The sequence below is a fragment of the Pseudorca crassidens genome, chromosome 7 (genome assembly GCF_039906515.1).
Source record: "Pseudorca crassidens isolate mPseCra1 chromosome 7, mPseCra1.hap1, whole genome shotgun sequence".
NCBI classification, from domain to species: domain Eukaryota; kingdom Metazoa; phylum Chordata; class Mammalia; order Artiodactyla; family Delphinidae; genus Pseudorca; species Pseudorca crassidens.
In genome coordinates, this window is record NC_090302.1 from 44,917,939 (window position 1) to 44,944,501 (window position 26,563).

Below are 26,563 nucleotides of genomic sequence, written 5' to 3' on the forward strand. Positions count from 1 at the left end.
TATAAATGTTTATTTGACCCACTGGTTAAACAATCAGTTTCCTGAGTCTTCAAATTTTTAGGAGGTAACTTAGCTTTATGAAAAATACATGCAATAATAAAAATAGGTCTCACCTGTAGAGTGCTTACCATATACCTGGCATCATTCTAAACTCCCTACATATATGATCTCATTTAATACGCATTAAATCCTACTAGAAGATAGTATTGTTTTTCAGATGAAGAAACTGAGACACAAAGAGGTAAAATAACTTACTCAAGGCCGTACAAGTAGTGGCAGAGCCAAATCCAAATTTGATTTCCAATTTCATGCTCTTAACTACTGTACTCTACCATAATAACAGGAATGCTTGAGTACCCGACTGGTAGGACTGGAATGAGGGGGTTAAGGGATAAGACTTCATTGAAGATATGACTGGCTGAGTATCCTGTAAGCCAGGATATATAGGGTATGTAAGAGGAGAGAACCTGCAGACCTCTGTTTTGATGTGGTCCTTACTGAAGCAAAGGTTGTACAGAGCTCAGAAAAGGTGCTATGATTAGCCTGACAATATTGGATGGAGGCCATATTGCCTAGCTAGCCTACAGCTGCTAAAAATAGCAGATTTATTTGGTGGGAGACTTAACATCTATTTTGGATTATCTCAGGTCATACTATTGCACATTGCTTTTACTAAGCCACAAACAACATGGAGGTGTAACTGCATATTTATAAGTTAGAAGAACAGTTAGAAGTTTGAGGCCGTTAGTAATAGAGATGACGTTTACCTCTTGAAAATCATTTATTTCACTCAAACACGTGTAGGAACACAAAATACATCTTATCTTTCATGCCACCTATCCTTCCACACCCATGAAAGTTAGGCCAACCTTAAGAAGTATTACCCAACTTGACAACAAGGGAAAATGAGATGCCAAGATATTACTTGTGGCCACTCAGGTTGTCTGCTTTGGAGACAGATTTTTAATAAAAATCAAACAAAGGTAGACGTTCCTAGAGAATTGGATTTTTTCAGTATAAACTGCAAACTAGGTATCTTTTCTTGTTCAATATATTTTTTTCTCTGCCTTTCTTTTTTCATTCCAATAGGCTTGTAATGAAGCGGTCACCAAAATAACAAGGGAGAACAAAACCCAAAAAACACCATTCTTAGGGTACTATAAGTCTGGGCCTGCAATTTTTTTTTTTGAATTTAATTTAATTTATTTTTTTATACAGCAGGTTCTTATTAGTTATCCATTTTATACATATTAGTGTATATATGTCAATCCCAATCTCCCAATTCATCCCACCACCACCACCCCTGCACCAGCCTGCAATTATTGAGTCCTCTGTCTTTTGGGGAGTCCCATGCTACCATAAGATGAAGGTTAAGTCAAAGGTGTAGCATGTGGAGAAAGTAGCAGCAGCGGTTGTTATGCTGGAAAGGGAAGCAGCCAAGTGGAAAGCATGTAGGACTGTGAGAAGGAAAATCTGGGTTCCCCTTCTGGCTCCAATGCTCGGCTATGGGCATGTAATTTTTTTTTTTTTTTTTTTTTTTTTTTGCTGTACGCGGGCCTCTCACTGTTGTGGCCTCTCCCGTTGCGGAGCACAGGCTCCGGACGCGCAGGCTCAGCGGCCATGGCTCACGGGCCCAGCCACTCCGCGGCATGTGGGATCCTCCCGGACTGGGGCACGAACCCGTGTCCCCTGCATCGGCAGGCGGACTCCCAACCACTGCGCCACCAGGGAAGCCCTGTGGGCATGTCATTTAACTTCTCTGAGCCCAAGGAAGCTAAGCCTCCTTCAAAATTGAAATTACTAATATTGACCTCATGGCATTTGGTTAAAAAGTTTATGAATATGAAGTATCTAGTCAAATGCCTGGCATCTGGTGGGTGTTCACTATTATTAGCTCTGTCTTTCAGTCCCAATCCTCCTGATGCCAGCCTACAAACCTAACATTGTTCTTAAGATCAAATAAGATGTTACGAAATCATCCGAGAAACTCTAAAGGGATCTGCAAATGTTAAAGGCTTATTGAGACAGATCTAAGTCTATTACCACAGTTAGAGGTGAGTCATAACCCTTGAGGTTTTTAAAATTATTATACTTTCCCCTTCAAGCCTTCCCTTGATACTCATTTTAATCACTTTCACCCTATAAACAATGAATGGGTGTGTTGGAACATATGGTATGTTTGCTCTAGGATGGTCCTCAGTCTTTGCGACAATAGACATCCCACCTGTGATGATGCCCCTCCTCCTACTCAAAGACACCTTCATCCGAGCCATAAAATCGTATCAAGCTGCTTCAGCCTTGTTCTCTCGGATTGCTTGATCTGGGGAAAACCAGGCAATAAATCGTGAGAAGACTCAAGCAGCCCTGTGCAAAAAACCTGCGTGGCAAAATGGTTTGCCAGCCATGTAACGGAGCCACCTTGGAAGTGGGTCCTCCAACCCCAGTCAAGCCTTCGGATGACTGAAGCCCAGTTGACACCTTGATTTCAACTTCGTGGAAGACCCTGAGGCAGAACCCCCAGCTAGGCCAGCCCCCAAATCTTGATCAACAGAAACTGTACAAGGTGTGTTTTAAGCTGCTAAGGTTTGAGTTGGTTAATTTGTTATGCAGCCTTAGATAATAATTCACAACTCACTCCAAATTGTGGCTGAGGCTGATTTGAGTTGCTCTTTTGCTGTTTTCAGTCAAAGAAATTCTGAATAATATGCCTTCCATACCAGAATCCCTTGGGATGGGTCTTGGGCATCTGTAGTTTTTTAAAGCTCTGCAGATAAACCTTATGTGCAGCTCAGTTAAAAACCTTATGTGCAGCCCAGTTAAAAACCTCTGTTTTATTGGGAAGTATGAATGTTTAACATGCAATTATAATCCATTGGCTTCAAATCAGCTAAACTCCCTTCTTCCCGCCATGATGCACTGTGAGGTCAGCTTTTAGGTCAGTGGAAGCTCAGGTAGGTTTCTCCAACATCAGGAAAATCCGAGGTTTCTTCCTCTCTTCTATCTCTAACATAGAAATGAGCAAGAAAGGTTAAACTTCACTGCTTTCATCTTGAATTTCCATCTTGGCTTCACTGTTCCAGGTTAAGACCAGAGACAGTTTATTTGAAATACTTCTGGCCATGAGACAATTTTCAGTGGCTTTCATCACATTCTGTTGTCTCCCTTGCCCCTGACTCAAACATACTAACTCTTTCATGCACTATTCCATAAATATTGTCAAGTATGTATGAAAAGTCCCTTTTACCCAGTGAAAATGAGGGCTGTGATGAGATGCTGACTTCTCTCTCACTCATAGATACAGAACAAAGACGCTGAATTTCCAAACCTGAAACTTGAAAACAGGAGTAAATAAATGGCCGAAGATCTCTTTCTTCCCCTCTTTCTGTATCTTTTTGTCAGAAACATGCAAACAACATCTTATTGCAGCCACACACCAGCATATTATTTTTTTAAAAAATCTTATTAGGGAATGTGAATTACAAAGATCTTGGCCACCAATTGATAATGGAGTCAACCATCTATCTGATATCCTAATATCCTAGTAATTATCCTCAGTTCCTCTGTCACCTCATTTCACTCATGGAAACAACTCCCCAGATCCTATTCATTTTACTTTGGGAATCTCATATTCAGACTTTCACCCCCATCCCTACAGCCACAGCCTTTGTTCAGACTACCTTCATACCCTGCCTATTCTATGACAACCGCCCCTTAATTGGTATCTTGACAACAACCTTCCTTCACTCCTGTTTACTCTGCACCTCACTGTCAGAGTTATCTTTCAAAATTGTAGATTTTATCAGGCCACTCCCTTGATTAAAAACATGCCATTTACATCATGTACTCCCCAACATGGTGCACTGGGAAGGGCTCATCACATCTGCGGTATTCTTGCCAAAAATGCAGAGCCTCAATCTAAACATGAGATAAGCCCAATTGAGGACCATTTTACAAAAAAAATGATCAGTACTTTTCCAAAGTGTCAAGATGATGAAAGGAAAAGAAAGACTGAGGAGCTGTGACAAACTGGAGAAGACAACGGAGGCATGATGAGTAAATGCAATGCTACATCCTGGATTGGATTCTGGACCAGTGGAAGGACGTAAGTGGAAAAACTGATTAAATTCATATAAATTCTGTAGTTAATGCTACTGTACCAACTTCTTAGTTTTGATCATTGTACTATGATTGAGCAAGATGTTAACATGAGAGGAAGCTGGGTGGAGGGAATACGAAAACTCTCTGTACCACTCTTGTAACTTTTATAAAGTGAAAAATTATTTCAAAAGGTAGATAAAAAAGAGACCAGAGGGACTTCTCTGGTGGTGCAGTGGTTAAGACTGCACTCTCCTATTGCAGGGGACCAGGGTTCGATCCCTGGTCAGGGAACTAGATCCCACATGAATGCTGCAACTAAGAGTTCGCATGCCACAACTAAGGAGCCGGTGAGCCACAACTAAGGAGCCTGCCTGCTGCAACTAAGGAGCCCATGTGCCACAACTAAGACCCGGTGCAACCAAATAAATATTAAAAAAAAGAAAAAGAGACCAGAAGAAAAATCATATGCTATTACAACAAATTCCAAGTAACTATAGAAGCTTAGTAGAGAGGGAGAGAGGGATAGCTGGAAGGAGGAAAGGGAGAAAGAGAGGCAGAAAGACAGAAAATGAATGTATGTTGGCAGGTACCACGGGATAAGACATGAATTTATACGATCTCCCACTAGTGCCTCACATACACATATAGTATGAGCATCCCACAATGCTAAATGTGGTTCACTCTTTAGAAAATACACCCCCTAAATGCAAGCTAGTTACTTCATCTGGTGCTCAGCTGAAGAAACAGTGATCTGTTCCAACAGTAGAGGAAAAACTGTGCTGATTTATTGAATGTGGCAGAGAAAGCCTCCCAATTTCCCACTGCCCCTCCTTTAGCAATAAAAATCCTGGTTTTTCAGGCCAGAGCATTGTCACTGAGCTATAAGAAATCTAAGAGATTATTTATTTGGAAAAGAGTATAATGTGGCAGTGAAAACCAGGGCTTGGTGTCCATCACATAGAGCAGAATCAAATCTAGCTCTGTGATCTCAAGCAAGTTATTATCTATGTTGAGGCTTAGTTACCTTGTTCATAAAATAGAGATAATGATAATGATCAATTTACTTTATAAATTTGCTGTGAAGATTACATTTTTAACCCATGCAAATGCTTTACATTTAACATAGTAATCTGGCACAGAATGTGTGTTCATTAAATATTTGTTATTATTTAAATTTATTTTTATTCATTATTTAAATATTAGTTACTTAGAGAAAATGTCTAAAATTTGTAGCAGTGGAAGGTTAGTGACAAGACATTCAAGTATGACTCCAATTCATGCTCCATCAATCCAGTAATCAATATTTTTTAAATTAGGAGCTGTTACTCAGCTTTCTTTTTCCATTCTAGACTTTACTCCTTCAGTAATTCTCACAGTCTCTGTATTCTATCCACCAAATCATTGAATCTCTCTAGCTTCCTAAAATGAGGAATCCATCCTCTGATCTAGTGACCAGAGAAGGGAAGCTAGAAGGGAAGATGAATGTCTTTGCCTGAATGCTAATGTGAGTCCCATCCCCCATCAAGAGATAGCTTTACCTCATGTACTTTTCATCTTTCCTCTTCGCTCTTTTCTCTTCCCTGTGCCTATGTGTAATTAGTACTCCCAATTGAATAGTCCTAATTACTAAGATTATATAAATAAGCTTTTATTTTTTAAACAGCTGACAGTTATAAGTAAGAATTTCAGAATTCTTATTTATATGTATATGTGTACCACATCTTCTTTATCCATTCATCGTTGAAGGACATTTAGGTAGTTTGCATGTCTTGGCAATTGTGAATAATGATGGTATGAACATGGGAATGCAGATATCTCTTCGATACCCTGTTTTCATTTCCTTTGGTGGGGGGGAAGTATTTCAGCTGTATTAGGGCACTGTTAAAAGTTGCTTAAAAAAAAAAAAAAAAACTAGTCTAAAAATTTGTGTTTTCAACCCGAGGGTGAAAATAAGTACATAATTACTAACAAGTAGTGCTGGATTATATAAACTAAATGTGAATTAGGGTATCAATAAGTAAATTTCTTTTATTTTTAATTTAATTTTTAAAACTTTTTATTGGAGTATAGTTGCTTTACAATGTTGTGTTAGTTTCTACTGTACAGCAAAGTGAATCAGCTATATGTATTCATATATCACGTTTTTTGGATTTCATTCACATTTAGGTCACCAGTAAATTTCTAATGAGAAAATTTTGTGATTGTAAAAAAAAACATCATTTGACACATCATGACCGTTGGACTTCTTATGCTTATTTTACCATTTAATATTTTTATATGGAATCACATATGATGGTGGAGTTAGGTACCATAATCTTTCAGTACTTAGACCCTTCAGCAGTCTATATCCATGCTACTGAAAGAAATCGTAGGCTAAGAGAGTAGGTGGGAGCATTGGGAGAAAGGGAAACCCACTCTCATTATAAATTCCTATTAGCAATAGTTTTGTAACTGTAGCTATGACCTTTGTCATCCCTTCTGATTCTTCTCTTCATCCCTGTATTCAATTTAGTCTTTTCTTCCTTGGAAAGTAATATCTAGATTTACCTTAATCTCTTCCCTTCACTATTACTGTCTAGCATAAATCTTTATCATGTCATTTCAGAATTATTTGAACAATCTCCTCATCTGGTCTTCCTGACAACAGCTTAGCTACTGGCTCTTGTCTGATTAATTGTTCTGTAATACTGCTTTTACCATATCACTCTATTGCTTCAGAATCTAAAATGAATCTCCACTGCTTAGTGAGTCATTCAGTCTCTTCAGTCTGACTTTTAAAGGTTCTAATAATTTTACACCACCTGAATTATCAAAATTTTCCTCTGTTTCTTAATATGGATTATACTCAGACAGGTCTTTGCTTTCCTTTCCACCTTGCTCATGCTGTTATTCCCACACCACGCCAAAGATTGTTATACTTTCCTGTCCAGAATTGATCTTACCTTTTGGTAACATCGTTCAGAATTTCCTTTGGGAATCATCAAACTCTTACCTTTGGTCCATAGGTTTGCATGGGGCTGACTCCACAGCCACCTCTAGGGTGGACATGTGACCCAAGCCCAGCTAATCAGAGGACCATGACCCCTTGGTCACAGCAATCAGTTCAATAAAGAACATATGACCTGGGGCTTCCCTGGTGGCACAGTGGTTAAGAATCCGCCTGCTAATATAGGGGACGTGGGTTCGAGCCCTGGTCCGGGAAGATCCCACATGTCACGGAGCAACTAAGCCTGTGCACCACAACTACTGAGCCTGAGCTCTAGAGCCCTCAAGCCACAACTACTGAGCCTGCATGCCACAACTACTGAGCCTGTGCTCTAGAGCCCGTGAGCCACAACTACTGAAGTCCACACGCCTAGAGCCCATGCTTCGCAACAAGAGAAGCCACTGCAATGAGAAGCCTGTGCACTGCAACAAAGAGTAGCCCCAGCTCGCTGCAACTAGAGAAAGCCCGCGTGCTGCAACTAGAGAAAGCCCGCGTGCAGCAACAAAGACCCAACTCAGCCAAAAATAAATAACTTTATTAAAAAAACAAAAAAAAAAACACATGACCCAAGCTGGCCCAATGTGAGCCTTGCCTGTCAGCAGGAACTTTTAGAAAAAGTAGTGCTTGACAAAGCCAAGAAACAGCAACTGACAGATTCCTGATGATATAATTGAGCTTCTCGATCTACATATGACTGATCTCTTTGGTAATAAGAAACAATAAATATTTTTTTTCCGTTTTGACTTAAACCAATTTAAATTGGTTTGCAAAGAATACTCCCACCTCTTTGCCTCTTCAAGTTAAGTTTACCCTTTAAGATGTAGCTCTCATGCTACTTTCAAACCGTTCTTCCCTTTCCTTAACTCCCATTATACCTTACTTAATCTACTGCTTTAACACTAAATCATCTCAGTTGTTTAATATTTCCTAGTTTTACTTCCCCACTGTACCATAACCTTCTTGAATGCTTGGACCATGAATTACATTTCTCTTGTGTTCACAACACTTAAGAATTTTTTACACTTAAGATGCAGATTGACTGATAAACTATTGGATATGTTATTTTTCTTTAGAAATCAGTGGTTAGAATCTCAAGAATAAATGAAAACTGGGCAAATTGTTGCTAACCAGGGCCTAGCTCTTTGGGTAATTCTGTTCCCACCTTACTGATTTAAAAACAAATATGGCAAGAAAGAAGGGGAAATGATATCAATGAGTGTGTTTTAAAGACACATTTTGTACCACCTCCTGAAGATATCTTTTGGGGCCTTTGGAGAAGCCTGATAGCAGCTCCCCATTTTAAAAAGTAGGTTTTATTATTATTCAGTACGGTGAGACCAGGAGATCAGGAGACAGATGCCACTGACAAGACAGTTTTTACTTACCGTCTTCAAGAAGAGGGGCATGCTTCACCACATAGGGCCATACAGGGAAGCATCAGGATCAATCAGGAGATGGGGGTGGTCAAGGGGAAGGCGTGGGCAAAAGTGTTTATTGTGGTTTCCACAGTAAAGGTAAGGCAGAGTAAGCATGCTTAGGATTGGCTAGTCTGAATAATTTCAGCAGGCTCTGGGATGTAGGGACTGTCTCCAGTTATCTAGTACCTGGCGCTGGGTTGATTAGGGCAGGGGAATATTGACTTGGTGTGTGAGAGTCTGATAAAGAAGGTGGTTGAAGGATGGATGTGGGTTCTGGATTGGTCCGTTTGTATATGAAAGCTTCAGGGGATTTGTTAGCTATTGGACAATTAGCTAGCCCTGAGAGGAGCAGTCTTTCCCCAGTCAGTGAGGCCCCAGGTGGCAGAGCCTCAAGAATATGGAAGATAAGGGGGGGACGAGGACCCACTGCACCCTAGACAGCCAGGGACCATGGGCAGTACCTGGGATCCCCACCTTGAAGGGAATTGTTCCTGAGTGGTGCCTTGGGCTTTGCCAGCCTGGATTTAGGGGGTGAGCTTCCCTCCTGGAGCCTTGTGAGGATTTAGCCCTCCTTTTTGATTGTGGTTACTTAAAAAACAAAATATTTCATTGCAACCACCTATAAATCGTATTTTACAAATTGCAGAAATGAAGATACAGAGGACTGCCACCCACTGAGCTAGGCATAGACACCAAATGTCTTGGTTCCCATTCTTTCATTTTAGAGGTGCGTGCCTACATGTTTAGGGGCGAAATAATGTGATATCTAGAATTTGCTTCAGAATAATGGAGAGTGGGAGGTACAAAGGAAACAAGATTGGCCATGAGTGATGACTGTTGAAGCTGTGTGGTAGTTCTCATTGCTATCCTCAGTACTTTGTACATGTTAGAAATTTTCCATAATAAAACTTAAAAAAAAAAGAATACAGAAAATAAAATATAGTTACTACACTCCCCTCTTTCCCACCTGGGTTCAGAATAATTGAGCAATAAGACAAAGCAGAGGCAGATGGTAGTCCAAATATCCCCTCTTTTACTGATAAAGCCTACCTTGGAGAATACATCTTTACACGAGAGTCAAATGGGCCTCCTAACTCCATGCGGAATTAGACTTACTCATATAGTCATAGCAGTATTGGACCAGGACAGCTTTTCCAGCTGGGAAGGATTTTATGGCATGAGTAACAGAGAAGAAATTGTGCTTACTGTAAGCAAGTTTACTCCCAAGAGGGACAAAATAAATAAGGCCTGGAGCTAAGTTGAGCACGCCCAGTTTATTCCTCCCAGATGTTCCAATCAGATGAGACACCCCACCTTCTCCAGGCAGAGGAGTAGAGAAAGTCAAGGGGTATTGCTTGACTGAACTCCCTTTTCATAGATGGACAGGTCAAGAGCGGGAAAGAAACATTACCTCCCACCAAAAAACATTGATTTTTCTGGAGATATTAGTGAGACAATGGAATTCTGCCACTTCCCTAGCCATGATTCCAGCTTGTAAGTTTTCATTTCTTCATCTTCATCTATTGGATGGCTCTAATTCTGCAAAAGAAATTCTTCTATCTTTAGAACTTCAGTTTTTTGCTGTATGACATCATACTCTTATTCTGCCTTTGGCTGAAGGTAAAAAGGCTTTTTTTTTTTTTTCCTCTCTGAAAAGACATTAAATCTGAACATGGACATCACATCCACCACAGATGCTTCCTTCTTCTGCAGCCTGATGCCTCCTCCCACCAAGATTTTTTATGTCCATCCAAAATATTACAAGCTTGTTTACAACATATTTTTTATTAAGGCACACTTTTAGTAAAATGCTGATATAAAACTTTGGTATAAAATTTTGTAGAAAAATTAGAAAATTCAGTCATGCAAAATGAAGAAGATAAATGAGCTCATATTCTGCTGGGGAACCAGATATTTTAGCAACTAATTACAAAGGAGTGTGAGGCACCCAGTAACAGAGGAAGGAGAGCTCTGAGATCATAGGGGAAGGAGTGATTGTGGGTGATAAGGTGAGGGGATGGGTGGGGACTTATAGGACATAACTGGAAAGATTGCCTGTGGCCCACTGGGAAGGATGTTATATGTTATGTTAAAGAACTTAGACTTTATTCAATAGGCAGTGGAACGTCACTGCAGGATTTGAATCAGAAGAGCAACATAATCAATTCACTTAAAAAAAAAGTATTTATTTATTTACTTACTTATTTTTGGCTGCATCAGGTCTTAGTTGCGGCATGCGGGATCTTTCCTTGCGGCGCGCAGTCTCCAGAGCATGTGGGCTGTGTAGTTGTGGCATGTGGGCTCTCTAGTTGTGGCTTGTGTGCTCAGTAGCTGCGGTGCACAGGTTTAGTTGCCCTGCAGCATGTGGGATCTTAGTTCTCCAACCAGGGATTAAACCTGCATCCCCTGTATTGGAAGGCGGCTTCTTAACCACTGGACCACCAGGGAAGTCCCTACTCAATTCACTTTTTTTTTTTTTCTAGTATGCGGGCCTCTCACTGCTGTGGCCTCTCCCGTTGCAGAGCACAGGCTCTGGACGCGCAGGCTCAGCGGCCATGGCTCACGGGCCCAGCCGCTCCGCGGCATGTGGGATCTTCCCGGACTGGGGCACAAACCCGTGCCCCCTGCATCGGCAGGCGGACTCTCAACCACTGTGCCACCAGGGAAGCCCCTCAATTCACTTTTGAAAAAAGAAAACTATTTATTGAGAAAAGAATCATTTGAAGTCTCTCATATACCTGGGGCACTCTCATATGTGAGGGAAATCTGGAGGCTAGCAGATAAGTTAGGAAGTGTTGCAATAGACCAGATTCTTGACCTCAGCCAAGCCCTGCCCCCAATAATTTTTATGTTAGCCTATTTATTAGCAAGTAAAGTACATACAAGGATTCATTTGGCATAGAGCATAGAGTACAATAAAAGAAACTAAAGCCAAACCTTAATTATATATACATATTAAGTTAGTTATGCTTATAGTGTGGGTATATATTAAATCAGAGAGGATTTGTTCTTTGAGAGGATTTCTGTCACTCCTACTTTCTTTTTTCTGTTTAAACATGAAGATAAAGGTACTGTTATTTGCCTTCTTAGCAGCAAACTCCCCCCATCCCCACCTAGCTTAGAGTGTTTCGTTTTCTTCTTGGTAAGACGGGCCTGATAAGTTTAGGCGAAAATAAAAATTCTGATTGTGGGCTTCCCTGGTGGCACAGTGGTTGAGAGTCCACCTGCCGATGCAGGGGACACGGGTTCGTGCCCCGGTCTGGGAAGATCCCACATGCCACGGAGCGGCTGGGCCCATGAGCCCTGGCCGCTGAGCCTGTGCGTCCGGAGCCTGTGCTCCGCAATGGGAGGGGCCACAGCAGTGAGAGGCCCGCGTACCGCAAAAAAAAAAAAAAAAAATTATGATTGTATTTCAGGATTATGAAGATGATATTAATTAGTCTAAGCCTGTCCAGGTAATTCTATATCTGTTGTCTACTGTTAGTTTAGAAATGGGAATGTGAAGCACTATGGGAAGTCTGCTGGGTGGCTTCCAGGAAAAGTGTTCCTACTGAAGAGACCCATATAGGAGGAAACAGGCTTTCTTTGCTGAATTTGTTGTATCTGGGTGTGATGCCTTGAACTGTGGCAGCCATTTTACGATTGTGAGGGATTAAGCTAGCATGCTGAAAATAGCAGATTCCAAGGATGGGAAGGACTGGGTTGATAATCTGGAGCTGATGTAGCTTGGAACTTCATGGTTTTTTAGATAGTAAATGTCCTTATTATTTAAGCTAGTTTTAGTTGGGTGTTCTGTTCATATCACTGAGAGCAGTCTGCCTAATATAGGCTCTCAGAGAGAAAGATACTATGAGACATGTATCTATCATCAGTAAAGGGATTCATATGTGTATGTTCTGTGTTGTTTCTAAAGCAGTGCTTTTCAAATTTTAACGTACCTATCAAACACCTGGGCGTGTTGTTTAAATGCAAATTCAGTAGGTGCGGCCTGAAATACTCCATTTCTAAGAAGCTCCCAGGATTTGTCCATGGTGCTGGAATAGGGTCCACACCTTTGAGCAGCAAATGTAGACCACAGCTATAGCTCATTAAAGGTTAGATAGATGGGAAACCTCCAAGTGACTGACAGGATTTTTAAAGGGAGAGCCAGGAGTCAGGATGAGGTACAATAGTGACTGCTAATTCAAACAGATTAGCCCAATATTATTCCTTATTAATACTGATAATTTCAGAAAAGGTAAGGGGCAGATAGGTGCCAGGGGCAGACAGACACCAGGACAAGATCTTAGAGACTGCCTCTGCAGAGAAGAAGGAAGCAGAAAGTGTCTTTCTTACTTGTAGGAGGTGCTCAGACAAAGCACAAATTCTTGGTACTAGCAGGTCTTTTAGATGACTGTTATAGGCCTTTTGCCTGAAAATATTGCGGTACTCCCATCTTCACCACCATAGGTAATTTAAACCACCACCACCAAGATAACCTGTAAAATAAGTGTAAGGAAGTACAAATTTTGATTTTCCTCCACAATGACTACTCTGACACTTTTTTGGGGCAGCGGGGGGCGGGGGGAGTAATAGATATGTTATGGTACATTTGCTTGACTGGTACCCTAAACATGTGTGGGTATATGCCAATAGGGTCGGTTGGCCCTGGATTTCTGGACAGGGAAGCATGGAATAATGTCAGTTCAAATGATTCTTTTAACTTGAAATGTTTCCCAACACCAACAAAAAAATGATTTAGAGCTTAGAGGATGGGAAAACTTATTTGCAGGGCTACTTTAGTGCTTCTGGAAAGAAGCAGTGACTCCTAGCAGTATGGTAAATAATCTATGACTTATTTTCCCAAGTTTGAGAATAACTATTGAGAGCATTAAAATAATGTGTACACAAAGATTGCAACTGGAAGTGGCTCCTGTGATTAAGAAGATAAAGATTCTCTAGAGGGAAAAAGAGATCATTACAGGAGTCATATCTTTAGTTCCACAGTGGAGAGTATGGTCGTTATTTAAAGACAAATTATGGTATTCTTAGCCTAAATCCAGGTATTAGAACAAAGAATACAAAGGCAAAACTAGCTAGTTCTCAGTCAAAGACAGTACTCATAAAGAGCAGACTTAATAGAGGAATTCCAAGAAGAAAAACTGTAAACCCCAGAATGATAATGATTATAAGGGGACCCTGATATTAAGCTGAAGAATTCCCTAGCTGCTGTCCCCTTTTTCCATGAGGTGCTTAGATCAATAGCAATTTGAATCTTTGTTGATATAAAAACAAGATATTTAAACATAAAGAGTAAGAAATAGTTTATCTCCATAAACATTTTCTTGAGCAATCTAGTCTCTTGCTTTTCGTAAGTAAAGTATACATACCTTTTCTCGCCCACCTAGAAGGTCAAATTACTGTAAATAACAATTATTTGCAAGGTTTCCAAAAGTAAAAGGACTTCATGAAACTGATGTAAGAATAAACAGGATCAACTTCAATAGAGGCAGTAGATCCAGTGGTTAATAGTATTTTGGGCTTTGTCCACTTGCTTTCAAATCTGGGCTTTACCATGTAGGAGCTGTATGCTTTGATAGCATTACTTAAAGTCTTTAAATTACAGTGGTTTCATCTGTTAAAAAAAAAAAAACAGGAATGACAATACTATTTTAAGTACTAAGTTAAAGGCAATGATGTATGTAGTATTTAGCACAGTGCCTGGCACTTGTAAATTCTTGTACTCAATCCATAAACTGGTTTTAGAAAATCTTCACATGCCAGACACTGTGCTGGATGTTGGGGATATGGTCTTGAACAAAACAGATCAATATATGCATCTCGCCCTCAAAGAACTTAAGAGTCTAGTAGGGAAGGCAACTGGTTAAAAGGTAAACCAACATAATATTTAAGTGCCAACTTTCAGTGAGATATCCACTTGGGGAACATGAGGCGAATAGAAATATACTTATGATTAACAGGTGAATAGGCCTGCTGATTTCTAAGCCTTTATTTATAAACATTTATTCATTATGAAACAACCTTGAGAATAATGAAGACGTAACTTTGTTGGTAGGACTGGGAAAACTAAGGGATGCTTAGTATGTTTTGGTTATTAATTCTTGGAGTTTAATTGACCTTGGGATGAAAACATTCCCAAACTTTCAGCCCAAAGGGCTCTATTGTTTGGGAAGATTTCTATAGGAGAAACTCATTGCAAAGAAGTTAGGAAGAGGAAGTCTTAAGAAAAGTGTTTTAAAACAAGATCAAAAATGTATTCTGAAGAGAAAACATTTATTAAGCTGATATACTAGGCATTTCTTGCTCTTTATCTCATTTATTTCTCCCAATGGCCCTGTAGGAAGGGTAATATTACATCCATTTTAGAAACAATACAGTCGACACCTCAAGTAACTTTTTTAAACAGGTCACACTTACCAACTGGCAAAGGGAAAATGAGAAGTACATGTTTCCACTAGCTTCTAGCTGCCTTTAGCTCAGTGCAAGAGACATAGGTGGCAACCAACACATTTGCTGGAAAGAATGAATGAATAAATGTACTTTAGCTCTGCTATTTATGTGTCCCTGGGTAAGACAATTTTGCTGAGTCTGTCTTCATTTCTTAAAGGAATATAACAAGACTTACTTCACAGAGTTGAGGTAAGGAACAAATAAGGGGATACAATAGGGGAAAACAATTAAAATATTAAATGTTAGCATGATATATGTCACAAATTATGACATGTATAATTTGTGTGTGCATATGAAAACAGCATTGGTAACAGTTAATATTATGAGAATTTATATATAACTTCCAAACACCAGACTCTAAGAAAAAAGGTACTGGATAGAAAAGTTGGAAGAATAGGCAAGGAATTGATATATTGTGTCTGGGACAGGGATATTGGTGGTTAGGGACAGGGTAAAGAAACTTTACATTTGTAACCCTTTGCATTTTCCTTTTGAATTTTGAACCATGTATTACTGCATTACTATTCAAAAAATAAATAACTTTAAACTTTATAAAAACATTGTATTAAAATGTAACATTAACACAGAATAACCACAGTACTTTTTTTAGCATTGCCTTATTTCAATTATTAATTTAAATTATGAAAATGAAGCCACTTCATTTTTTTCTGAGAATTTAAATATTTTATTATATAAAGTTATACCCAGAATTGTGCTTCATTTTTTCACTATATACTTTAACTCAAGGACATTTCTAAAAGCAGTACATTTTAGAAATCCTGAAAGAAATTCCACTAGCTATATAGGCTATTTAAATACTGCTTACAGAAAGTATTTTAAAAAAAACGAGGGCGTACAAATGAACTTATTTACAAAACAGAAGTAGAGTCACAAATGTAGAAAACAAACTTATGGTTACCAGGGGATAAGGGGGGGAGGGATAGATTGGGAGACTGGGACTGACATGTACACACTACTATATATAAAATAGGTAACTAATAAGAACCTGCTCTGTAGCACAGGGAACTCTACTCAATATTCTGTAATGGCCTATATGGGAAAAGAATCTTAAAAAAAAAGGAGTGCATATGTGTATAACTGATTCACTTTGCTATATACTCAGAACTAACACAACATTGTAAATAAACTATACTCCAATAAAAATTTAAAAAAAAAGTATTAAAGGAAAGCCAGCACCATACAAACAGCATACACTTAAATAAAAGAGATGAATGCTTAACATACAGAGTAATGATTTTTTGTTTTTAAAATAAATGTATTTTTTTATTTTTGGCTGTGTTGGGTCTTCGTTGCTGTGCGTGGGCTTTTTCTAGTTGCAGCAAACGAGTGGGGGCCACTCTTCATTGCGGTGCGCGGGCTTCTCATTGTGGTGGCTTCTCCTGTTGTGGAGCACGGGCTCTAGGTGCATGGGTTTCAGTAGTTGTGGCACACGGGCTCAGTAGTTGTGGCTTGTGGGCTCTAGAGCGCAGGCTCAGTAGTTGTGGCGCACGGGCTTAGTTGCTCCACGGCATGTGGGATCTTCCCAGACTAGGGCTCGAACCTGTGTCCCCAGGTGGATGCTTAACCACTGTGCCACCAGGGAAGCCCCAGAGTAATGTTTTTTATTCACTGATAAACTAAAGGTCCATTTCAAGATGTCTCTCTTGTATACTTCATTTGTTTTATTAGCAAGCAAAGCCCTATAAGGGATGGCTTCATCTAGTCCTCAGACTTGGATCCATCTTCATCTTGACTAATCTGGAAGTAATGAAGTTCGTAAATCTCCTTGTCAGATGCAACCACACGAAGACAATCACGAAGATTTTTCTTTTTAAGGTACTTCTTGGTAAGGTATTTCAAATACCTTTTAGAGAACTGTTTCTCAGAAACAACTGACTTTATTCTTGAAGCGTTCAATGTGAACGACATTCCCAAGATTTCCAGTTTTTCCATTCACTTTAACCTTCTCCCGTAGACACTGTTCAAAATTTCCAGAATTAAAAATTCCATCTTCTACTGGATGAGTAAGGTCCAAATTAAACTTCCAGGTTGACTTCTTAGGCTTCTTGTCTTTCTTCGGCGCCATCCTGAAGGCCCGCGGCGCGATCAGAGAGCCACTTCATTTTCAATATGATTATATCTTTTTAACAGAATCCGTGGTCCCTGAGCAAGTTTAATTCTCCTGAATAAAACAATCTTCTTTTACCGTTATTTTGAAAGAGTATTTTGCTGGATGGTAGAATAAATTGAGTGAAACGAGTTATTTTCTAAGAATAACATCAAATGCAGGTAGGGCAGAGGTTTTATCCACGAGCCCAGAGAGAAATGGGGCGGAAAATGAACGCAGGTAAATAAGAGTTAGTGGTTAAGTCTGACATTGCTATGGGCCACCGTTTGATGTTAATGCTGCACCGCGTTACGGCTCCTTTGCGCTTTGGTGGTCTTCCAAAGTGCGAGTACTAGCCAGAGTTAGGTTCCTGAATGTTTCCCGATCTGCTGCCATGACCAGTCCAGGGCTTGGGTTAGGGCTTTCGCTGTCCCCTAAACACTGAAAAGATGACAGTGTCCCTCTACATTTATGCAATTAAAAATAGAAATTCACTTAAGAAATTCATTAAAACAACTTAGGGCGAGCGAATGCAAGACCTTCCTTCTAGACTTTCTGAAATAAAAGTTCCTATTAAATTCATCAAAGCTGAACTTTTTTTCTGCATTTCTCCTTTGCTAATGTGTTAGCCTTAGTTCAGCGGCCTGTTCCACCACCCAGCACTCACCGGCTCTCAAGCCCGAACCACGCGGCTGCTCGCAGGTGCCATCCCCAACCTGCCAGGAATCTCCTCCTTCGCCCCACCCATCTGGCCCTTGCCCCCGCCTACTTCACGCGTTGTTGTGACATCAGCGCGCCGTCGCCAAAGGCCGGCAGCAAATGAGCGCAGGTGGCTGCGGCCCTTAGTCGTACTCTCGAATGCGCAAGCGCGGTCGTTCCGGGTGCTCGGAAGACCTGGCGGAGCCAGGCGCTGATGGAGGCCTGAGGGCGGCGGGGGCGGGGCGCGCCGCGAGCTGGGGGCATGTCCACGGCGGGCGCCGTCTAGAGGAGGGCCAAGCAGCCGCCACCACGCTTTCAGTCGCGGCGAGACGCAAGCGAGCCAGGCCGAGGGCCGCGGCGGCGATGCAGCGACGGCGGCGCCCTCCGCCGCCAGTCTCTCAGCTGCCCGAGGGCTGCGGGGGAGGCGGCGGCAGCCGCGGAGGAGGCGGCGGGAGCGAGGAGGTGGAAGTGCAGTTCTCCGCCGGGCGTTTGGGCTCCGCCGCGGCGGTTTCGGCGGCGGCGGCCACGCGCAGCACAGAGGAAGAGGAGGAGAGGCTCGAGCGCGAGCACTTCTGGAAGATCATTAATGCCTTCCGCTACTATGGGTAAGGAGCCCGCGGCGGACCCCCGCTCAGGCCGTCGGCGCGCCCGCTGCTTGCGGCTGACGCGTCCGCACCGTGGCGCACGCCGCGCTCGCCCTCCGGTCGCCACGCCTCCGGGGCGTCGGAACCGGGCCGCCTGAGCTGACCTCCGCGCCCCCGAGTCATCTCGCACCACCTTAGCCCCTCCCGGCGCTGCACTCTCGCGTGTCTGCCGCGCCGTCTGTTGCTCAGCCTCTTGTCTTCTGATCTGTGGATCAGATTAGCCCTCTTGCCTTTCCTTCCTCGTTAAAGGTTTGGCTTGAGGCGGGTGAGGGTGACCGGAAAAGTGCTGTAAGAATTTCAGATAGAAGATGGTGGTGGTAAAATCGTCCAGTGCTGGGCATGATTTGTATGTATTGTCGCTGTCCTGCAAACTGAACAGACGGAGAGCCCAAGTTCACCTACACGTGGGATGCCGTAGGATGTTTTTTTCTCAAACTGTTGTAAGTTCTTGTGAGAGCAGCATTAAGATTTCCGCCCCTCACACACCCCCCACCCTTGGCGTTGCGAAAACACAGCACTTTTGTGATGAGCGAGTGAATGATGCTGCTCAGTGCCTTTAACTGGTGGGTGAAATTAAGATCGGAGATGGTCCGGATGTTTTAAATTTGCAGAGTTTTTAAGGGGGGAATGAAGGAAAGCACTGTAGGAGCCGCTTTTATGATTTTTTTTCTGCAAATATTTATCGAATTCTCACTGTGGGTTGGGCACAGTGGTAGGACTTTTAAACTTCCTAACTTTCATTTTTCTTGTAGATAAATCGTAAAGTAGCTTAGTCACAAAATTATAATTCCAAGATCTGAAAGGGACTTAAAACAATTGGATTTTCAGGTAAAGAAAGCACTTTTATTCGTGTGAGAGATGAGTACACCGACGGCAATGTTCTGAGTCTGCAGTTGGAATCTGATAGATGTGACCTCCTACTGAAGTAAAACTGTTCCCTTAGATGGGCTCCTGCTGTGCTTTATGCAAATTTTTAAATATTGGTTGACTGACCTCCTCAAGGGCAGGGACAGAGCCTTATTTATTTTTACGTTGCCAGTGCTTGGCATGTTGTTGGAGCTCTATTTTTAACAAATAAGACAAGTAGTAGCAAAGAAGTACATTTGTCATTCCCAAATAGTTTGTCAATTTGTAACTGATGGTTAAACTAGTTTGTTACTATTCTGAATTTTAAAACTTGCTTAATGAAAGCTTAAAGTTACTTCAGACTCTGATTAAATTGGTGACATGAAGTTTTGAAGTTGAGACATCTTGATGAAATAATTTACTAATTAAACTCGGGCATAGGAGCCATGGATTGCATTACTTATGGAGCTCAAAAGGGAATTAGTAACATGGGGATTTGATTTAGTATCAACGGAGTGAGGAAGGCAGACAACTGGAGCATTGAACTTGTTACAAGTATTGTGTCTGGAAGAACCATGCAGCGAGGGGAAGAAGCTGACAATAGATAGCCAGAAGTGTTAGCTGCAGAGAAGTCTGGTATATTTTACTGTTGAAAAATGTAGAAAGAATACTGGGAAATGTCTTGGGACTATTGTGGACTCAGTTAAAATGTGTGTTTGTACGCAGTTCTAATATATTGGGACTAATTTAAAATTGATATTTATGATTGAGTATCAGCTGGGCCTTTTTGTGGGGGAGGGCAGGGGATTTTGACCTGAAACTAGGACCTAAGTGTGGCAATATAGAAAAGGGCACTGTGTGCACATTCTGGTGGTTGTGATACAATTTCCTATACTCTCCTCCCTCTTCTTTACCAGTTCAGTGTGGGACTGAGGAAAATTTCATTTTTAACAACAATCCTTTTTATTTGCATGTACTCTCAATGAAAAAATTGAAATCCCTGTACTGAAAATAGTATACAATTAAAAGTATGTTTAGGGGTATGGGAAGAATTGTGTAGCAGAAAACACTGGATTATTACATTCCAACATTTTATAGTCTTCTAGACCTGTACTGTCCAATACCATAGCCACTAATCACATCTGGCTGCATTTAAGCTTAAATTACTTAAAATTTAATAAAATTAAAAATTCCTTTCCTCAGTCTCACTAGCTACATTTCAGATGCTCAGTAGCCACATGCGGCTATTGTCTGCTGTATTGGGCAGTGCAGATGTAAGCCTTTCCATCATTGTAGTAAGTTCTTACGAACAATTCTATTCTAGACCTTTAGCAGATGCTTCCAAATTTCAGACAGTTTGGTTTTACTACTCACTGCCTTTTTGTCAATATATAGGAGATTTAGATAAAGGTCATAAGGCAAGAAATGTCTTTTGGTTAATATTTTCTCTTTCCAAGAGAAAAACAAATATCATATATTAACGCATATATGTGGAACCTAGAAAAATGGTACAGATGAACCGGTTTGCAGGGCAGAAATAGAGACACAGATGCAGAGAACAAACGTATGGACACCAAGGGGGGAAAGCAGCAGGGGGGAGTGGTGGTGGGGGGATGAATTGGGAGATTGGGATTGACATGTATACATTAATATGTATTAAATGGATAACTAATAAGAACCTGCTGTATAAAAAAATAAAATTCAAAAAAAAAAGAATTCTCTTTCCAGTGGCTTCCAGTCCTGTACTTTCTACAGATTTTAGATGACATATTCTGACATCATTCTTAGATGACATATTCTGACTGACGTAAAAATGATGATAGCATTGTACTGAATAGCAAAAAATGTTAGCCTTAAAATACTGCTCTTGTTATGAATGGAGATACCTACTCACAGAAGAAATACTACATTTGAAATATCAAACGTCGTCAGAAATGTCCTACTTTTAGAAATAGCAGTTAGGTGAGATCTTAAAAACTGAGATGTAGAGCTCATTTTTACAGGTGAGGGGATATGGTGAGCACCTTGCCTAGGGTTATACGACCAAATTGTGGTAGAGTCTGGCCTGAAATCCAAAGTCATTAACTAAAAATTTACCCTGCATTAGTAAGTAGTGGTACTAGTAAGACAATTTTAACCTTGGGCATTTAATAAATATTTTAAATGGATTGAGACAGACTCTCCTCTGAAAAGGTATGCTTCCGTGTTTGGAATTGTAGAATAGTTCAACAGGTGCAGAGGAATGGGTCTATGACCTTAGCCCTTGGCTAGATCCAGCACTGGACCCACTTTGAGTCAGAGTTGGGGTCACTGCTGAGATCAGCCTTCTAGAGAGAGCTGGAGGTAGGGATACCCTTGAGGAAATGTGGCTGCTGACTCTGTTCTCCTCTTAGGTGCCCAAGGATGTAGCCTCTTAATGCTGACTGAGTTCAGAACCAAGGAGAGTCTGAAGGTTGTAAAACATTCCTTTCAATTAAGGTTGGCAAACTTTCTTTAAAGAACCAGGCAATCAACATTTTAAGCTCTGAGAGCTAGGTCTCTGTTAAAACTGTTCAACTGTATGCTTGTGTGAAAGCAACCACAGGCAGTATGCGAAGGAATGAGTATAGCTGTGTTCCAGTAGAACTCTTTACAAAAACAGACAAGTAGCCAGGAGGTCATAACTTGCCCACCACTGTCTTAAAACACATTGATAATGTAAGCATTTACAGAATAGTGAAATTAGCCCCAATTTTAATAGTATAGTAAGGATTGGACTCTCCTCAACTTTGATAAGACCTCACTTATTTCAAGAGAGTATGTAGATGTATGTTATGGACAGCTTTGCATACCATTAAGTAACCAGGGGTTAAGGGATATGCTGCATCTCATCCTGCTCTGTGTAGTTACATCACTTTCTTTGTTGTGTTATGTTTTGGTTTGGCTTTTTGTTGTTGTTTTTGGCTGCATTGGGTCTTTCCTGCTGCGTGCGGTCTTTCTCTGGGTGCGGCGAGCGGGGGCCACCCTTCATTGCAATGCGCAGGCTTCTCATTGCGGTGGCTTCTCTTATTGCAGAGCATGGGCTCTAGGTGCGAGGGCTTCAGTAGTTGCACGCCGGCTCAGTAGTTGTGGCTCGCAGGCTCCAGAGTGCAGGCTCAGTAGTTGTGGCACACGGTCTTAATTGCTTCGCAGCATGTGGGATCTTCCCGGACCAGGGATCAAACCCGTGTCCCCTGCACTGGTCAGCGGCCTCTTTAACCACTGCGCCACCAGGGAAGCCCCATTACATCACTTTTATATGGAATTAACAGAACTTTTATATGGATTGGCTTTTCTGACCAATCCATAACTTACTCAACTCCCCTGCACTTATGGAAATAAGTAGTCTCCAAGGAGAACCAGAAGGGGTGCCGAGGGAGCGTAACTGAACATTTATTGATTGCTTTTTACATACGCTGAAATATGGAGTTTAAATAGTGACAAAGATGAGTTTTGTATTTTAGAAGAATTTATCTGATTGGAGGTGGGAGGGGGTTAGGTTGGGGAAAGCATATTTAGGTAGCAGGCCTCTCAGTTTATCTTTGGGAGACATAGTGAGGGCCCGAGGTAAAGCATTGGAGGAGGGGGAATATGTAGATAGTTTTATGAAGTAGAATCAAAAGGATTTCAGGCTTCTTGATTGTGTGTGCTATGAGAAGAGGCATTTTAGGATGACTCATTAATTTCTGACTTGAGTGGATGTGTGGTGTACCGTTCATCAACATCAGCCATATAGGAAGATGTGCAAGTTTTTTTGGTGGGACGTGTGCTAAGTTTAGTTTGGAAATGCTGAGTTTTGAGGCATGGTGAGAGGGAGTTGGTGGGGTATCCAGTGCCGAGGAATTCTAGGAAAGGATTACTGTGAGACTATTTAACCTGTTGACAGTGAATTGTAAACTGTTGCAACTCTGCTGTTTGCCCACTTTAAGTAGTTACTTAGTGTCATACTCTACTGATAGGAATGTAAATTGGTAAAATCTTTCTGAAAATCAGTTTGTATCAAGAGCTTTAAAAATACTTATCTTTCTGATCTGGTAATTCGTTTGGGAGTTTGTGGTAATTTTTTTTTTTTTCTAAAATGTAGACAGATTTTGAACACAAAATTTCACTGTATAGACACGTGAAAGTATCTAGATGCCCAATGTTTGGGAAATAGCTAAGTAAATTTTGGTTGCTTAAGATGGGATGATGATGAGCAGCCCTTATAGTCATTTGTCATATAGATATTTGAGAACTTTTCTTCTGACCTGGGAAAATTCTTTTGATAAGGATGAAGAATTACAAGTGTTTCTAAAACTTTAATGTGCATGTGAAGCATTTGGTGATCTTGTTAAAAGGCAGATTACATTTCAGTAGGTCTTGCATGGCACCAGAGATTCTCCATTCCGAACCACTTCCAAGTGATCTGCTGTGGTCTGTACCGCATTTTGACTAGAAAGGTGTTAGATGACTTTGTCTTAAACAGAGAGAAATATGCCAGAAAGTTAGAAGTGGTTGCCTCTAGAAGAGGAATTATTAGGAATTTTTTTCCTCCTGAATACTTTTACTTTTCTTCATTTTTCGTATTTCCACTGTGTACACATTAGTTATATAAATTATGACTATGATAAAAATCATATGACTATGATTTAGGCACTGGGCTAAGTGTGTTGTGTGCTTTATTTTGTTACACTTTCAATGAAATCCATTAAGTAGGCAGAGGAGTATAATGGTGTCTACCTCGTGGGGTTTTATGGAGATTTTTCAGAATAATTCATTTTAAGTGACTTGGTTTAGTGCCTGACATTTATTAAATCTCAATAAATCATAGCTTCTGTCATCATCATCATTGTTATGTATTTCCTTGTTTTGGTATATGAGACTGTTGAGCCACAGGGAAAGGAAGTAACTTGCCAAGGGTCACATAAGCGAATAGGTAGCATAACCTGGGTTTCAATCTGGATCTGTTACACTCCAGAGCTCACTGTTGTACTGTCTCCAGGGGGGAAAAAAAGCAAACATTAGTGCAGCCACTGCCTACTTGGTTTCACATTATCCCTAACCACCCCTAGAATACCACCACACGCAATCTTCTAAAAATGTGACCAGGTTTTTGCTTCAGTTTTGTCAAGTTTCTTCAGAACCTCTTTAAATATGACTGTTCAGAAATTATACAGTAATTTGACATATGATAAAATGACAGATTTGGATAAATAGAGAGACTCAGGCAACCAAATGAAAAAGAATATTTTTCATTTCCATTTAATATTGAGTAAATGCTAAAGGACATTTAAAAGAAGCATATGCATTTATGTATTTGTTTATTTGTATATGTAAAATGTAAAGAATGATGTAGTGAACGCGTACCACCCAGTCTACAGAAAGAACATTATCTTATCCTTTTCCCCTCATAGGACATCATTTTCCTGCATTTTCGTTTCCTTACTTTCCTTGTAGTTTCTCTACATATGTTTAGTCCCTACAATATGTTTTGTTTCTGAGTTTTATCCATATTATTGTGTGTAGCTGTATTTATTAACTGTATTCTGTGTATAACTATACTGTATTTTCTTCGTTCAGTCTACTGCTGATAGACTTTTTGGGTTGTTTCCAGATTTTTTGCTTGTTATTTCTTACAGTGCTGTGATGAGACTTATTCATGTGTCATGTGCCCGTTTGCAAGAGTTTCTTGAGTATGTGTCTAGGTGTACGATTGCTTGGTCATAGGGAGTCTGCATATTAAGCTTTACTAGGTAATGCTAAATTTTCTGAAGTGGTTGTACTAATTTACGCACCCACCATCAATCAGTATATAAATATTCTAAATCTTCCGTACTTTTACCAGTATTTCATATAGTCAGGCTTTAAAATTTTGCCCATCTGGTTGATGTAAAATGACATTTTATTTTGAGTATAATATTTAACTTTTAAAAATGATGTTCTTTTTAGGTTTTATTTCTTTAAAAAGTCCTCAAAGTGACCGTTAGAGTTATCTGGAAACTTTTGGAATACAAAGTGTGAATATCGTCATGTAAAAAGCTATAGAATTTCAGTTTTTCATTTGTTTACTACTTTTGTAGTATATAAGATCTTTTACAATATTTAAAAAAATTCAACTTGGTTGGCTCTTAATAATTTCAAAACACATTTTGTATATATTCTAAAGTAACTTCAGAGCAGTATTCTGCTACTTGATGGAGAAATCTAAAATTTCTAAAATCAAAGCTGTTCTGAAAATTTTAATTTTGGAAATTGAAATCATAAAAATAAACATGTTGTGCATTAATCCTCTTTATGTTTCCTTTTTTCTCCCTTCTAATTGGTGCAGGTGTTTTAACTATTTGTCTTTTGTTTGGTTGCTTAGAGAGTTTGTAATAAGATGAAAATATACGAAACTTCGTAAATCGATACCCTTTAAGAAACCAAAAGATTGAAAATGGCTGGACAGTATCCAACATTATAAGGAAATAATTGTACAGGAAGAGAAACTTAAAATAAGATTGGCCTCTGGTGAGAATTCTTTGCCAATTTAAAAAACACCTTTTATGTTTTAGCACCAGTATGCATGAGCGAGTGCACCGAACAGAAAGACAATTTCGATCACTCCCAGCTAATCAGCAGAAACTACTTCCGCAGTTTCTTCTTCACTTGGACAAGATCCGGAAATGCGTTGATCATAATCAAGAGATACTACTCACCATTGTGAATGATTGCATACATATGTTTGAAAATAAAGAATATGGAGAAGACGTATGTGCAAGTTTGTTCTATTTGTTTTTATTTTAGGGTTTGACTTCTATATTTTGAGATCTTTATCTTCCTGGATTTCATTTTTATGAAATGAAAGAGTCATTGGCTCTACTTAGAGAATGTTTTCACTTGTATGTTCAGTCATTTTATTAGGTTTAATAGAACAGTATGCCAGAAACTGGATTTGTTCACTGATTTTTTTTCCCCTAAAAGTACTAAGATAATTGTGGGCATTTTGATACACTTTTCACATAGTGTTCCGCCTATTGTGGCATATGGAGTTAGTGACTTACATTTTTATCAACAACTTTCCGAGCTGTGTGAAATTAATTTCCCTTGCTAAACATTATCTTGAGAATCTTGCATCTATTGATGTTCATCTTTTACTCTAAAAGATTATTTTCCCTTATAAATCTCAAGGGACTGGAAGTAATAGAAACTGAAGTCCTGTTTTTGTATCCACAGGATAGATACAGTTGGGCCACTCCAGTGTGAGCCTTTCCATGCTGCCCCATCAATGACCTGGAGGCTCTTTCTTTCCTCTCTTAGACGGAGAGAATATTTGGTC

At 40.2% G+C, this 26,563-nt stretch overlaps 1 protein-coding gene, 1 long non-coding RNA gene and 1 pseudogene across 5 annotated transcripts in view; 1 reads left to right on the forward strand and 2 right to left on the reverse strand.

Annotated features, from left to right (window-relative positions):
- Positions 1-2,871: 2,871 nt before the first annotated feature.
- Positions 2,872-17,891, reverse strand: LOC137227758 (uncharacterized). Its single transcript, XR_010944993.1, has 5 exons — positions 17,727-17,891; positions 14,920-15,015; positions 13,872-14,116; positions 12,838-12,980; positions 2,872-3,003 (listed from the first exon to the last, which is right to left on the reverse strand). It is a non-coding gene; the product is annotated as an uncharacterized lncRNA (long non-coding RNA).
- LOC137227757 (ribosomal protein eL22-like) lies at positions 16,561-17,800 on the reverse strand (annotated as a pseudogene).
- A 13-nt stretch (positions 17,892-17,904) lies between the features above and the next one.
- Positions 17,905-26,563, forward strand: part of CARNMT1 (carnosine N-methyltransferase 1) — a 40,185-nt gene continuing 31,526 nt past the window's right edge. The window contains exons 1-2 of one of the 4 annotated variants that reach the window (XM_067744137.1): positions 17,905-18,363; positions 25,800-25,995. In XM_067744137.1, the coding sequence (XP_067600238.1) occupies positions 17,918-18,363; positions 25,800-25,995 (642 nt within the window). In that variant the 5' untranslated portion in view covers positions 17,905-17,917. Of the gene's footprint in view, positions 18,364-18,518; positions 18,843-25,799; positions 25,996-26,563 lie in introns of those variants that run through there. The other 3 variants (XM_067744138.1, XM_067744136.1, XM_067744139.1) reach the window with 3 other exon arrangements.